Raw genomic sequence first — 16,777 nt, 5'->3', positions numbered from 1 at the left:
AGAAACCCCTTCAGGGAACAGGATCTGAAACATCTCATACTGGAGACCACAACATGCCTTAACTTCATAAACATCACAAGATGTTTGAAGTTCCTCAGGAAATTTCGAATATTCACGGTATGAGAATTTAATATCATCGTATTTTTATCTTCCGGACCGCAAATGATTATCTCGACCGTTACGACATTATATCTTACACCTGTGAGTTCTTCACAGCTAGCAGTGATGCATCCATATCTTACCAGTTGGTTACATGCTGCTACGTAAAAATAAACAAACAGATCTGATTATTGATACGGATAAATCTCCGGTTACTGTACGTCCTCAGATCAGTTCTAAGCAACTTCCTGCAAATTCTGCAAGAGCCCAGACAACTGGTATTAGGTCAAGGCCCTGGGTTTTTGCCCAGTGAAACATATTAGCATTATCGTGTATCCGTCGATGGACCAGCCACGATGGACCTTCTGTTCTGCAATAAAGCCAGACAATGAAGAATCCTTTCTTCTGCCTCGGAGCCATTCTGCTGTTCGCAATTACCTTTAACAGCTCTTAAGGGGGAAATACAAGAGCAAAGGGATTACGGATGACTCTTTATAGAGATGTTTTAGAGATCCGGCTTGTAGCACAAGCTTGTTAAACCTCGAGGATGGAGGAGGGTGTGGCCCAGCAGGGGGGTGGGGGGGGAGGATTTGACTTCCTGGAAGTTCTGAATAATAAGTGAGTAGCACATACACCAGGAGGTCTTATGAAGCCCTACTTCAGCCCTAAAGCTAACATCCTTTTAATGAAAACAAGCTGAGTGATGGGATTCGTTTAGGTGGTGCTTTGTGACGCGTTGTCAAGAACTTATCACGAGGTGACTGATTCACAGAGACAAAACACACACACACACACACACACATCAGTCCCCTCTGGCCGCGCTGTCCGCACCTGACTCGTCCGTCCTGGTGGCTTTGTAGTAGGTGATGCCCCTGATGACCCCTGGCTGGTGACCCGCCGCTTTGCTCTTAGGGGTCGGCTCTGGTTTTGCAGGTTTGGGCATTTTGGGCGGCGGAGGCTCCTTTTTGGGTTTGATGGGCTTCTCTTTGGGTGGTTTTGGAGGAGGTTTCACCACCGGTGACTTTTTGTTGGAGGGTTTTACCACCTCTTTGCCCTTCTTGCTGTCGGTCGCCTGCAATCACACGCGAACCAGTGATCAGTCGATTTACGAATTCCGTTGGAATTAGGGTTGCGAAGGGGCGAAAAGTTTCCAGTAAATTTCCGGAAACTTTCCTCGGGAACTTAATCTGGGGAATTTTGGAAATATTCCAAATTGGAAAGTTTATGGGAATTTATGGGAATTTGCAGGATTTGATGGGAATTTTTTTTGGAAATATAGGGAAATTTATATAAACTATATCGTATACAAACATAAATAAACATATTGTTTAGTCATAAGCAGACACGCATGCAAGGTATCACAAATTTTAAAAATGACGTCTTGACCGATTTAATTGTAAGTAGAACTTTAATTGATTCTTTCATCGAGTGACACGAAAGCATAATAAACATTATTATGCTTGTAATAAACATAATAAACTTAATAATCGTAATAAACATTATTTACCTAGGATCGCTGTAATCTATTCTAATTAGTAAGGTAGTTATTAAGTTTAGATATTGGGTACAATTAAGAATGTAGAATAAGGTCATGCAGAATAAGGCATTAATATGTGCTTAATAAGCACTAATAAACAGCCAATATTCTATTAATATTCATGCTAATAAGCAACTAATTAAATGACTCTAAAAATAAAGTGTTACCGTGCATGTTATGGACGAATGCAAGTACGTGCAGGAGGTTTGGCCTCAATGGCCTTCCAGTAAGCAGTGTGCTGTGTGCAAGTGACCGATTAATGCAGGGTATAAATCGCATTAAATCTTGTTGTTTTAAACAACATTATGCTGCAATTTAAGCACATTTAAATTCCTTGTTATAGACGACTCTGCATTTTTTTTTTAAATTCCCAGTTTATTTCCATATATTCACGTTAATTCCCATGGAAAGTTTCCAGCCTTGAAAATTCCCGGAATTTTGCAACCCTAGTTGGAATAAATGTATACCAATAACTAATTAATAATTAGTTAACTACTCGTAAATAAAATAACTGTACCATTCCTACACATCTTTTAAACATAGGTTTGGTCACATAACCAGACAGGAAGATGATATATCTGTATTTAATGTGTTTTGTGTGTATCCGGTGTGTTCCGTAGCGTTACCTGTGCCTTGTCGTCCGTCACGTCTTTCTTCATCAGCTGCCCTCCTAAGCTGGAGATTTCCTTCTTAATGCTCACCATGATGTCCGAGTAGTTCTCGTACTTCTTCAGCTGATTGGACAGGTTCATTACGCTGTCCCGGATGAAGTCGTTCTCTCTGCTCAAGTTCGTTTTTATCGTCTGAGCGGGAAAAGGATCGTCGGGTTTGAATCTGTCCAGTATTTGATCTAAATCCCTTCACCGGGCGCTCGGTCTGTCCACACCTCTGTCTAACTATATACAACTATAGCAATAACTTGTTCATTTATTTCTGTTTTTAATGTCCAATCATCTACTAATTTATCCAATTATTAGATCTGCTCATTAAATTGGTCACATATCAATCAATCAATCAATCAATAAATCAATCAATCAATCCATTCATTCATCAATCAATCAATCCATCCATCCATTTATCAATCAATCAATCAATTCATTCATTAATTGGTTCATACTCTGTTCGTTCTCGTCCTATTTATCTTTCATTTACTCCTCGATTCATTCATTCATTCACTTTTATTTTCAGTTATTACATGGTTACTGACTTCCTCACCTCCTCCAGTGTGTTCATCTGAGCCACCACTTTATTCATGTACGCATGAACCTTCATCAGATCCATACTGTACAATGTCCCCTCCAGCATATCCACCATGGAATGCAGCTACACACACACACACACACACACACACACACACATATGTATAAAATGTGTCTGGATGAAGAGTCTGCTATCAATAGACTTCCTTCATTCTAGAACTTCCTTATAACTTCCTTATACAAATCTAAAAGATGTTTTGAACTTCTTCCTAAAACATCCTGATTTTATCGGGAATCTCAGCAAGCTGCTGTGAATGGAACGTGAGGTGAAAATGTCCGTAACTCGAAACTGATGCGTCTCTCTGTGAACTTTTGTCAAAAGCTCGGACACGTGTTTCCTCTTTATTAACAGCGTGCGTTGGCTTCTGGTCGCCTTCAGACCACTGTAAGATTGTGTGAGTGTGTATGAGTGTGTGATTACATGAGTGTGTGTAGAAGTGTATGAGTTTGTATAAGAGTGTATGAGTGTGTGATTACATGAGTGTGTGTAGAAGTGTAAGAATGTATGAGTGTATGATTACATGAGTGTGTATTAGAATGTATGAGTGTATGATTAAATGAGTGTGTATTAGAATGTATGAGTGTGTATAAAAGTGTATGAGTGTGTATAAGAGTGTATGAGTGTATGATAACATGAGTGTGTATAAGAGTGTTTGAGTGTGTATAAGAGTGTATGAGTGTATGATTACATGAGTGTGTATAAGAGTGTATGAGTGTGTATAAGAGTGTATGAGTGTATGATTACATGAGTGTGTATAAGAGTGTATGAGTGTGTATAAGAGTGTATGAGTGTATGATTACATGAGTGTGTATAAGAGTGTTTGAGTGTGTATAAGAGTGTATGAGTGTATGATAACATGAGTGTGTATAAGAGTGTTTGAGTGTGTATAAGAGTGTATGAGTGTATGATAACATGAGTGTGTATAAGAGTGTTTGAGTGTGTATAAGAGTGTATGAGTGTATGATTACATGAGTGTGTATAAGAGTGTATGAGTGTGTATAAGAGTGTATGAGTGTATGATTACATGAGTGTGTATAAGTGTGTACAAGAGTGTATGAGTGTATAAGAGTGTATCAGTGTATGATTACATGAGTGTGTATAAGTGTGTATGAGTGTATGATTACATGAGTGTGTATAAGAGTGTATGAGTGTATGATTACATGAGTGTGTATAAGTGTGTATGAGTGTATGATTACATGAGTGTGTATAAGAGTGTATGAGTGTAAGAGCGTATAAAAGCATACAAAAGAGTATATAATAGTGTATGATTAATATAAAATAGAAATATAATAAAAATTAATTCTAAAAATTCTCTCTATATACAAACATTTATAATTATAATTAGAAAATTATTATTACAGTGAATATGTGCCTCAAAACAATCCAGGTCATTGACAACATCAAGTCATGTGTTTACACAGTAACATCTGTGTGTGTGTGTGTGTGTGTGTTTGTGTGTGTGTGTACCTTGAGCAGCTCAGGTGCTTGCTTCCTCAGTTTCTCTGTCCTCCATTCATTTTCGCAGGGGTTCAGGGACGAGGGCGGCGCCGTGCACGAGCATTTACAGTCCGATCCTGAGCTCACCGTCTCCACTGAGTAAAAATCGTCCACTTTGAGGGTCCCGTCTCGAAGCCTGGCGCACGCCTCGATGCTCAGCGGCCGCATCACGCACTTGCAGCGGCAGTCAGAGCCCTCCGACGTCATCCTCACCGGCTCCAAGTCCCCGAAAACCTGTACACAGACAGATGAGATTAGGAGACATGCAGCTGTACAGTGTTTACATGCTTGTTGCTTCTCTTCTGATAGACGTACTGTATCTCTGCTCCTAAACACCCAAGCCAACTATATCAGTTTGGACTCTATGCTTCTGTGAGCTTTTGGTTTAAAGCTGCCCTTTCACACATAACCTTGTATTTTTACTTGTATTTTTTGATATGTGTTTGGTCCGTATGTGTTTGTGTTGTGTCGGGGATGTGAAAATGAACTGCTACCTCCCCGGTCAGCTCTAGCCACTGAAAAGAAATCAGGTCAGTTAGAAAATCTGCTCAGAGTGACATAGAAATGATGGAGCTCATTACTATTCATGAGCTCTCCCACTTGAGACCACGCCCACAGAATTTGTGTAGCTCAGTGAGTTTCCTATACAGCGAGGATGGCTGAACGTCGATATACCTGAAGAAGCCATTCTGCCGCAATTCCAGGTGATTGTAAAGAAAGTTCCTCTAGCCTAGGCTACTTATTGCACTGGGTGAATGAATAGTCATGCTCTCATATCCTAGCGGTTAGCCAATCGGAGCCAAGCAGTATAGCTCATTTGAATACTAGAACGGTACATTTCCTAAAGAAAATGTGAATGTGCTTGGCAAGTTCCCCTCATCGTGCTGAGTGTTTTGATATGTCACATGTCCATGTTGTGCTAAATTTTTTATTTCCCTAATTTTGGGGGCGGGGCTACACGTGATGTCAGGTCCCCTCATTGTGCAGAATGTTTTGATATATGACATGTCCATGTTGTGCTAAATTTTTGATTTCGCTTATTTTGGGGGCGGGGCTACACGTGTGGCAGGGCATCTTTAAAGAAAGTGTTGAATTTCCCACAAAGTCTCAAAGCTCTGACAAAATAAATGAGTCTCAGTCATGAAAAAAAAAACAACAACAACACACAAATCCAACAAGACTTCGCAGCAAAGAAATAAACAGCAGTATAAGCACAGAATCGGTGTGCAGACACAAAACAGCTGCACACGTTAGGAGAAATAACCAACAGATGACAGAGTAAGAAATGGAGACAAATCCAAATCCGAGACATAAAAAAAACCCTCACACATGGCGCTAGCTTTCAAACTAGCACATGGTATGAACATTGATCACAAACATAAATTTTTTAGAACATTACGTCTAAAGGTCTAAAAACTTTTCTGGCTAATTTTTACTACTGTAATATCAGATTGAATCACAACGTTATTAGGACGTTATAAGGACGTTCAATAAGGTTACAGCATAACAGTCTTATGCCCCTTTTCCACCGAGGCAGTTCGAGTGCAGGTTCGGAGCCTAATTTAGAACCAGTTCTTTCTGTTTCGACCGCCAAAGCACCGGCTCCGAACCAGGAAAAGTGGTTCTTAAGTAGAAACCAAAACATCGCTGGTCTAGACTTAAGAACCGCTTGCGTCAGGAGCTGTGGGCGGGGCTACTGTTAGCGCATTGATAACGTACCTTAAGTATACTAATGTTTAATACACTTTTACTTTACCGCGATATGATCAGTTATCAGCACACATGATAGCAGGTAGCTACATGCTAAGGCTAACTTTTTTCTGTGTTAATGATAAAATAACGTTATGTACTTTATCGATCACAACCTCCGTTTATACAGATTACACAGAGCCACACGTACACGTCGGATTCGCCGCGTTTGGATGCCGATGTAGGTTCACAAAGCCATGAGCATTAACAGTAAAGCAACATCCGCCATCGTTGATGTTGTTGTGTTTGTCGCTGCTGCGCTAACGCCGCTGGGACATGTGCTCTCTAGCCGGTGGAAAGGCAAACCGGTTCTTAGAAGGTTCGCCAGTGGAACCAACTTTGAACCAGCACCAGCGCTAGCTCTGAACCAGCACCCGGTTCTTTTTGGTGGAAAAGGGGTACTAGATCTTCTTAGCGAACATTCTAGAAATAACAAATCCAGACAACTATGGATCGCCATAGTTACTCATTGCTCGTATGTTTTTAGAACGTTTCTCACACGACCATCCCGACTAAACATAACGAACACAGTGGAAATGTTATATAAATTTTGGGAGCAAAATTCGAATAACATCGTGAAGCAAATCGTCATTCAAGCAAACGCTTTATATCGTTGCAGGGACGTTATATTTAGAATGTCACACCTTGATCCTCGTCGATCACGTTGACTATTTAGCAAACGTTCTAATAACGTTAATGTTAGCCGCTCCACAAATTCCCACCCAAACTCTTTTCTTTCATAAACCCAAGCCCAAACCCAAAGGTAACTCCTCTCTCGGACACATTCAGCAAACACTTCAGAACAAACAAGAGGTCTGATTATCTGTCATGTCCTTCTGCCACAACATGACCTCAAGCTGTGATCTCTAAGGTTTCCTGGAAGCCATTAGTGATCAGAGTCTTGGAGCAAGGCCTTGTAACGTTTAGCTGAAAACCTGAACCTAGTGTTTGCCTCTTCTAAATAAACAGTACCATTTAGCGTTTCCCACACACACAAGCCTCGGCCATGCCAAGAATCCTGCCTGAAAATCCGCTGTTAATGAATCGTGAATCCATTTGCTTAGGAGAAGAATGAGGGGCATCAGGGGCAGCAGGCACTGGAGATACTGTAAATATTTGCTCCCTCTTTCTTTCAATCCATCTGCTAGATGTTATAAATTGTCCAAGACTGCTCACTTGAGCCGTACCGGGGCACTGGCTTTGAACTTAAGCTGTCCATAAATTCAGCATTGTGATGAGACTCGATGGAATTTGCATTTTCACCAGTACAGATCTAATCATCTCGTATGTCTCAGGACGTCTCAGTACGTCTCAGGACGTCTCGCATGGCAACCGCATCTTGTAACTATGTCGTAAAGCCTTAATTGGGCAGGTATGAGGGTTAAAAGAAAAAAGGTAGATGAACTGGAGTTCAGAGCGAATATACGATATCATGAGGTCTGTATGATGAAATCCATATGCACTTCAAAGGCACAAGCTTTACTGTTACCACGAACCTACTGACAACCACGGCGGTTTAAAATAAGCAGCTGTAAAAGATCACGATGTGTGAAGTTCCACAGGACCGCTCTGTTTTGAGGTTTAACCTGTTTTGAGGTCAAATGGACAAATGATGGTGTTGACTAATCGTTTGTCTCATGAACAGCAGGAATGTATCTTTAAAAGTTACAGAGGCCACGCCTCCTTTATGGAGACTGACAGATACAGAGGCCACACCCACATTACTAAGACTTACATGTGTTAACATCACACTTCCTTCCATGAGATTTACATATACAGAGGCCACACCTCCTTCACTAAGACTAACAGATACAGAAGACACATCTCTTTCAGTGAGACTGACAGATGCAGAGGCCACACCTCCTTCCATGAGAAAGATAGAGAGGCCACACCTTCTTCACTTGGACTGACAGATACAAAGGCCACACCTCCTTCACTAAGACTAACAGATACAGAGGCCACACCTCCTTCATTAAGATTGACAGACACAGAAGACACACCTCCTTCAGTGAGACTGACATATACTGAGTCCTCACCTCCTTCCATGAGACTGATACAGAGGCCACACCTTCTTCACTTGGACTGACAGATACAGAGGCCACACCTCCTTCCATGAGACTGACACATGACCACACCTACTTCACTGAGATTGGCAGAAACAGAAGGTACACCCCATTACCGATAAGCACAGAGGCCACACCTCCTTATTGAAGACTGACAGGTCAAAGGCCACACCTCCAAGGTGACACCTCTCATTGAGCTTGACATGGACAGACTGGCCACACCTACTTTCCTGAGACTGACTGACACACTTGTTGTCATGGCGATTTCTAAGTTAATTCACTATCTATGTGGCTATCAGTTGACCAGCTCATGTGGCTGTGATTGGATTCTCTGGTCTGATCTCTGGGTCGTTGGTTCTGAGAGCTCACAGCTGTCCTCTCACCCCTGAGATCTCTGCTGAGACCCAAACTGGGCCACATGTGGAACTGCTTACAGCCTGAGATTCTTCCCTGTGAGCTCCTGCTGTACGAGCCGACGTGTTTCAAGACATCATCTGATCTCGTCTCTTAAGTGCCACGTTGTTTTGTTGTCCATATGTGTGTGAGAGTGTGTGTGTGTGTGTGTGTGTGTGTGTGTGTGTGTGTGTGTGTGTAGTACTAATAATAATGCAAAGCAGTGATTGTTTGTTTGTTTCTGTAGCTCTGCACTGACTGGTGTAGCTTAAAAGATGCTACATCTGGGTATCTACATCCAGCTCTTCAGCTCAGCTACACAGGTATCACTGTCTGACATCATCTATCATCTACTGACATCACTGTCACCCACTGCCGTTTACCAACATCATCATCCTCCACCACCACCACCACCATCACCATCAGCTACTAACATCGTCATCCCCCATCACCATCAGCTACCAACATCATCATCCTCTACCACCACCACCATCAGCTACCAACATCGTCACCCTCTACCACCATCACCATCAGCTATGACCATCATCTACCACCATCACGGTGATCCATGAACCTCACCATCATCCACCATCATCACCGATCTATATATAGATACAGTATCAACATCTAATTAGTTCTATTCTATTCTGTTAAATTCTATACTTTTCTGTTTTCATTCGTTCATTTTCTACCGCTTATCCGAACTTCTCGGGTCACGGGGAGCCTGTGCCTATCTCTGGCGTCACCGGGCATCAAGGCAGGATACACCCTGGACGGAGTGCCAACCCATCACAGGGCACACACACACTCTCATTCACTCACACACACACTCACACACTACGGACAATTTTCCAGAGATGCCAATCAACCTACCATGCATGTCTTTGGACCGGAGGAGGAAACTGGAGTACCCGGAGGAAACCCCCGAGGCACGGGGAGAACATGCAAACTCCACACACACAAGGTGGAGGCGGAAATCGAACCCCCGACCCTGGAGACTTTTCTGTTTTGTTCCGGTAAATTCTATTATATTCTTCATAATTCATATATTCTGATAAAAATTCATTTTATTCTGGCATATAAAACAGACTCCGTCATCCAGATTGACGTAGAATTTTATTTCAGTTTATACAATGGAGCAATTGAGGGTTAAGGGCCTTGCTCAGGGGCCCAGCAGTGCCAGCTTGGTGGACTGGGATTCGAACTCATGACCTTCCGATCAGTACTCCTACTGTACCAACTCTATTGTTTACTGTTCTAGTCTGATACACATCTATTCTATTATTCCAACAAAAAAAACTGAACTGTCTTTAAAAAAAATCCTTCCTTCTTCTTGTAACGTGTTGGATGTGCGAATTATCATCACGGCTCAAAGCATTATGTAAATTACACACTGTGACATCATCTGGAAACTTTTTAAGCATGAGTACAACATGCAGTCAGAACCTTCCCATACAAACCAGGGCACAGACAGGAAACCTCTCATTACACGGGATTAAAACCCGAACACACACACACACACACACACACACACACACACCACTGGATTCAATGTTAATCACACGCTCAGATGACAAGCTCTATGTGCGAGCGTGTTGGAAAAGCCAGCGCTACAGGAAGAGATTAACGCGGCGGCGTTAGTGTTGCGGCGTGAAGCCGCTACATGAGAAGGGCAGATACGTCGATTAGTTTCAACGTGTCAGTAATTCTGCAGTGCCAGCAAACACAAGATTCCCTTTTCAAGCAGCACAAAGAAGCCATTATTGCTTTTTTTTAAAAACATGATAATTAGGTAAAAGAGCTCTAACATTCACACATCAGAGCTTACTGACTTCCAACAACGAGTCCTGTTGTTAACTGGGATGAAGTCATTTCTGTCATGTGCACGGATTCCCGATGGCCTTCCTGATAGACTGCACGAGACTATAAATAAAAACAATTCAGAGCAGAAGTTCTGGTGGTGTCTTTTTTCTAAATAAACTGCTTTGTCTTTAAGGCATGTCTTTATTCAGCTTAATCATCACAGGTTAATATTCATTCATTCATTCATCTTCTACCGCTTATCCGAACTTCTCGGGTCACGGGGAGCCTGTGCCTATCTCAGGCGTCATCGGGCATCAAGGCAGGATACACCCTGGACGGCGTGCCAACCCATCACAGGGCACACACACACACACACTCTCACACACTACGGACGATTTTAAATATAAACCTAATAAAAAAACTGTAGGACTTTGATAGAAAAGGCTCAAAATGAAAATGAAGTACTACTAATAATAATAATATGAATTTAATGAACAACGTTTCCCTGATGGTGACTCGATGGTTCTCTCATGAACTTTCTTCCAAAGAGCTACTGTAATTATTACCATTTGGGTGAGTACACACGTGTTGACATCCTGTTGGGATGTCGGGAATCCTGTCACGTCCCTGTGTGGTCTGCTCTGAAGGTATTTAGGTGACGACGTGAGCGACAGGTGACGGAACAGATTCGGGGAACAGACGAGAGCCGTCGCTGTGCACACGCCGACCGTTTCTGTCCGTTTCGGTCGTCCGTTCCGAGCTCCTGATGTTCACAGAAACTCGAAAGACTTCCAGGGAATAAAACACTTGTGATCGCCGTGACTGTAAAGCGTAGCTACTGAACCACTGATGCATCACAGCTTGTCCTGGTGTGTTTTATTCTTTCTCTTATCCTCTGAAAACATTTTTTACAAGCTAGAGTACGTTTAATGTCTTTGAATAAGACAGAAAAAATGTCACAGACAAACCGCACTGACACTGACACTGACACTGGAGACTCCTTCCTTCGGCCATAAATCAGAAAACTTTACACAGATTTTCGTTACGTTTACTTCGAGGGACTGGTGTATGAATCCTTGCGAACGTACCGTTGCTATAGAAATGATGACGCATTATAAAGCACATGTGAATATTAACCTATGGGGGCACAGAAATTTTACTTTTATATCGGGGGGCACGGTGGCTTAGCGGTTAGCACGTTCGCCTCACACCTTCAGGGTTGGGGGTTGGATTCCCACCTCAACCTTTTGTGTGTGGAGTTTGCATGTTCTCCCCGTGCCTCGGGGGTTTCCTCCGGGTACTCCGGATTCCTCCCCCGGTCCAAAGACATGCATGGTAGGTTGATTGGCATCTCTGGGAAATTGTCAGTAGTGTGTGAGTGTGTGAGTGAATGAGAGTGTGTGTGTGTGCCCTGTGATGGGTTGGCACTCCGTCCAGGGTGTATCCTGCCTCGATGCCCGATGACGCCTGAGATCCCCGTGACCCGAGAAGTCCGGATAAAGCGGTAGAAGATGAGTAAATGAATGAATGAATGAATGAATATGTTTGAGCGTACACTCAACACATATTAGTGTTAATTTGTACAGAGAACTGAAAACGTTTCCTAGTAACGTCTTCACTCACAGCTCAAATCAGGATCGATTTAATTCATCGTTGTGATATTTACAGTTGAAACCCATTAAAGAACCAAGAACACATAGATAACAGAGTCAGGATACTTGATATAATTGTGATGTCACTACTTTCATCCTGGTCATAAAGAAACATTGACTTTGTGATTGAACTGCGAAACATTTCTTAGTAGATGAGTAGAAATGCCAAAGCAGGCTGCAGAATGTAAACTAAACACTCCTGAAGTCTTGAGACTCATTACACACACATAATTAGCCCAGGAGTGTGAATGAGCCCCAGACTAGTTTAGCGAGGACTTGTTGATTTTGGTTGTACACTACGACATTCCTGCTCAAGCTGTTGATGTGTCTGTCTGTCAGTCTCTGTACTGTAGATCCATCATGTGTAGATGTGTAGGATGCGAGAGAATCGAATACTTGCTGTGACGAGTCGTGTTTAAGAGAAAAACACGACTATAAAATATAGACAAAATAGATGGAAACAATAAATGCACTTCACCTTCCTTGTCTTTTGCAATTTTAAATAAAATAAAATAAATAAATAAATAAATAAATAAATAAATAAATAAATAAATAAATAAATAAAAGCAACCTTTGACACTTTTTCATTGTAACTTTGAACAAATGTTTTAAACTCATGGTATCTTAAGTATGTAACCTAGTGAGCAGCATTAATGTACTCAATGCTAGAGATTTAAGCACTTATGTACGTCGCTCCGGATAAGGGCGTCTGTCACATGCTGTAAATGTAAATGTAAATGTAAGGAATTTACACATTCTGTTGGGGAACGACGGCAACATATAAACATCCAACACCTGATTAATGATCTCTAAAAAAAAGCACAAAACAGAATATCGTGTTCTATACCGTACATTTTATTATGCATATCTTGTATTATCGCTGCTTACTGAGCTAATTAAACAAGACGCCGGGTCGAAGGTTACTTTCAAATAAAACGTCCGACGTCTAATCGAGTCCTCTTCGTATCCGTGACATCGAAATTTTAACTTGCTGGCTGCAGCGAAGCAAACACGAGTCTGCTTCTGTGTCGGATTTCGCAAGTCGGCGGTTATGACGCGTATTTTTTTGAGCGACAAACTAAATTAAACACGGTTTATTTTAATGTTACAAGAGCATCATAATCTTAGGATTTAGAATTACATTTTTTTTTAAATCTAACTAACTAAAAAATAAAATACATTTAAATTAAATATTTATTTTCCAAATCTACAGGGAGCCGCAGCAGAGGGACGAAAGAGCCACCTGTGGCTCCGGAGCCGCGGGTTGCCGACCCCTGTCTTAAGCCCCGTTCACACTGCAGGTAAAAGTGGCCCAAATCTGATTTTTTTGGGGGTCAAGTGACCAGGTCAGACTTCTTCAGGAGTAGTGTGAACACTCAAATCAGACCCAAATCTGATTTTTTTCCAAAGTGGCCGCAGTGTGAACAACCGAGGTGGATTTGTTGCGACTTTTACGTCAATCTAAATCGACATTCGTCACGATTATGCGTCGGCGAGTACGCACACGAACGTGACTACGCCTACAAAATGGATCAAATAATCAAAAAGTCGCTCTCGACATCCAGAAATTTTCAAAACACTGCCATTACCGAACATTTCGAAAGAAAGGCGAAAATGCTTACTTCCTCCACAACCTCGCCGACTTTGCGTGTGACGTCATCGTTATCGTTCGTTCGCGCGTGCGGGTCAGTTCGAAACAGCAAACGGTTCACAGTGGAATCTGATATAGGCCACATTTTAAAAGGTAATGTGAACAGCCAAACAAAAAAATCAGATGTGAGCAAAATATCCGAATTGAGCGTTAAGACTTGCAGTGTGAACGTGGCCTAAGTGTTTAAACATAACCCATATTTTAGCCCGAATGCACTGAAGAACGTTGTGTTCGTGTGAAACGGTTTTCTAGACTAAACTAATCGATGATATAAGCAGCTGATGATATAAACTGGAATCTGTGCCACTAATCACCAGATTTAATCCATTTCATCAACCCAGGGCATTCTTCCAATCATTTATATAATCGGGATCTGATCACAGGTTGCCTTGTTTTTATTAAACTAAAAAAAAGAACATTCGAGTGTGTTTTGGCTCGCCGCCAACGGTTCCCTGCTTCTGTTATTATTTTTATTTCAAAATGCAGGCTTATCATCTTTATTAAATTTTTTGTTTATACTAATCTCTCCCTTGGCTCTGGACCCTGGATCCTGCGGCTCGGATTTATTCTCTTCTCGTTTCCACAAGCCCTGAGAGACTCTGTGATGATCTGGAGACTCTGAACATGACACCGAGCAGAATTAGATGTGAAAACGAGTCCTGAGGAACGCGACGTACTCCGAGAAGTGCTGGTGGTCAGAATCGAGCCGACATTCAGCGACTGGCAGCTTCTGTGGCAGACCGCGAGCCAAATTGTTGTTTTTTTAAAAAAAAAAAAAAGAAATATCATATTTAATAAGTGTGTAACACGAGAAAGCGTAAAATTAGCTTTATTTAGCAAGTATGTGGCATCGGGCTCTGTGCTAACCAGTGATTAGCCAATCACCTAGCAAGTGTGTTGCAAAACCTCTTCAGACTTGAAATAGTGAAACAGAGGCTAATTTAAGACTAATTTATCGTGCGAACAGGGACAGGTGATAAAAAGTAGTCACAGTGAACATTCATTCATTCATACATTCATTAATTTTCTACCGCTTTATCCGAACTTCTCGGGTCACGGGGAGCCTGTGCCTATCTCAGGCGTCATCGGGCATCGAGGCAGGATACACCCTGGACGGAGTGCCAACCCATCACAGGGCACACACACACTCTCATTCACTCACACACACACACACTACGGACAATTTTCCAGAGATGCCAATCAACCTACCATGCATGTCTTTGGACCGGGGGAGGAAACCGGAGTACCCGGAGGAAACCCCCGAGGCACGGGGAGAACATGCAAACTCCACACAAACAAGACGGAGGTGGGAATCAAACCCCCAACCCTGGAGGTGTGAGGCGAACATGCTAAACGCTAAGCCACCGTGCCCCACCACAGTGAACATATCTTGGTTTATATGTGATCATTTTCTTGGATGCTGACACATATTTAGTTAGCCAGCATGCATTTCTCTGATATCTAAAATTCAGGTGTTCAGGTGTGATTTTTTCAATATTAATACTTCTGATAAAACTGTAAATTCTTCTGTGAACAAAATACATTTACGGCATTTAGCAGACACCTTTACAACTGAGGGTTAAGGGTCTTGCTCAGGGGCCCCCAGCAGTGGCAGCTTGGTGGACCTGGGGTTCAAACCCATGACCTTCCTATCAGTAGCCTAACACCTTAACCACTGAGCTACCACATCCCAAGCAGGAAGTCTATCAGATGGTGTTATTTACTATAGACTTCGTTCTGTTTACTTTGTTTTGTTGGAGAGTTAGCTACGCTAGGCTCGCTAATCCCCTTGCTAAATCGTGCCCTGGAAATGAAAAGGTGGATAATCAACAAATACAAATATACAGTGAACACCTTTTAAATCTAAAATCCAGCCTATTTAGGAAAGCATCACAGAAACAAAAACAATAAAAAAATAAAGTATAATGTGTATAAAATGTAAAATATATAACAGAAAATAAAGCGTGAAGTTAACAAAGAAATCTAAGAAAACAAAACAAAAAAAATTAAGTATAAAGTATATAAAATTATAATATATATTAAATATATTGAGATATTTCTTTACTACTTTTCTTTTAAATAGTCAAAATAAGGGATAATGTTTTTTTTGATGTTTTTTACCTCATTGCTAACCAGTAATTAGCCAATAAGCTAGCAGGTTATTCATAGCTATTCAGTTATATAATATCATCCCTTTTTTTCACTATTTTTGCCAATAGTGCAAAAACAAATAATAAATTTAGAAACGTAGTGCGGCTTTAGTTAAGTGTGTGGGTTTTTTGTGTAGTGCTTTTTCGTAGCCTACGCTAACCACTAATCGACTAGCATGCTATCCGTCTGATCCCTTCTTTAAAATATTGGCGTAAAAACAAAGAATAAACCGAAACAGATTTACGACTCTTGTAGTCGACGTAATCGGAGATTTAAAAAAGAAAAGAAGTCAGGAACAGCTGCAGATGGTCACATTTCTCAACCGTCCAGTGGCTAAAATAAAGCTGGACGTTTGTCAGAAGCTAACCGTTGGCCGTCGTCTTGCGTCCGCCGTGCAGCCTACACGTTTCCTGCTCATTTAGCGCTAAAGAGTTGCCACACGCTCAGAAGTGTGTTTATGCTAGCGTTTGTTCCCTCAGGCAGCATTCTGAGGTTTGGTGTCTATTATTTTCACCGGTATACGAGTCCTTTAGCGGTCTGGACGGTACAGTACATGTCTTGGTCACTGCAGATGCTGTTCAGAAAAGGTCACACATGTGTGTTTATTTTCCGATCCGGTCCCTCGGGAACATCGACACAGGTGGCGTTGGGGTTTTATTTAACTTCAGTTTTAACTACTTACATCATACGAAAGTTTTGCACTATGCAATAATGTTTTGCTTTGGATCTATAATGCTAAAGAAATTGAATATAAGACAGCTGAAGAGAAAAATCAATCAGGTCTGGTTTGTGATCTTGTCACCATGGGTGTTTATTTTAAGCGAGGAATTTCTCAAATGAAAGCTCTGCTCACGTTAGCCTAGCATCAGCATTGTAGCTCCCTTTCAGTTTGTTCCATATGCCAAGAAAACGTTACATACCT

At 41.6% G+C, this 16,777-nt stretch overlaps 1 protein-coding gene across 1 annotated transcript in view; it reads right to left on the bottom strand.

The window, feature by feature from the left end:
* olfml2a (olfactomedin-like 2A) overlaps positions 1 to 16,777 on the bottom strand; it is a 28,079-nt gene that overhangs the window by 3,542 nt on the left and 7,760 nt on the right. Inside the window, exons 2-5 of the mRNA XM_027179431.2 lie at positions 4,364 to 4,627; positions 2,852 to 2,959; positions 2,263 to 2,439; positions 931 to 1,171 (exon numbers count right to left, since the gene is read on the bottom strand). Of these exons, the coding sequence (XP_027035232.1) occupies positions 931 to 1,171; positions 2,263 to 2,439; positions 2,852 to 2,959; positions 4,364 to 4,627 (790 nt within the window). The remainder of the gene's footprint in view (positions 1 to 930; positions 1,172 to 2,262; positions 2,440 to 2,851; positions 2,960 to 4,363; positions 4,628 to 16,777) is intronic.

This window comes from Tachysurus fulvidraco, chromosome 14 (genome assembly GCF_022655615.1).
Source record: "Tachysurus fulvidraco isolate hzauxx_2018 chromosome 14, HZAU_PFXX_2.0, whole genome shotgun sequence".
Taxonomy (NCBI): domain Eukaryota; kingdom Metazoa; phylum Chordata; class Actinopteri; order Siluriformes; family Bagridae; genus Tachysurus; species Tachysurus fulvidraco.
This window is presented reverse-complemented; position numbering and strand designations above follow the sequence as displayed.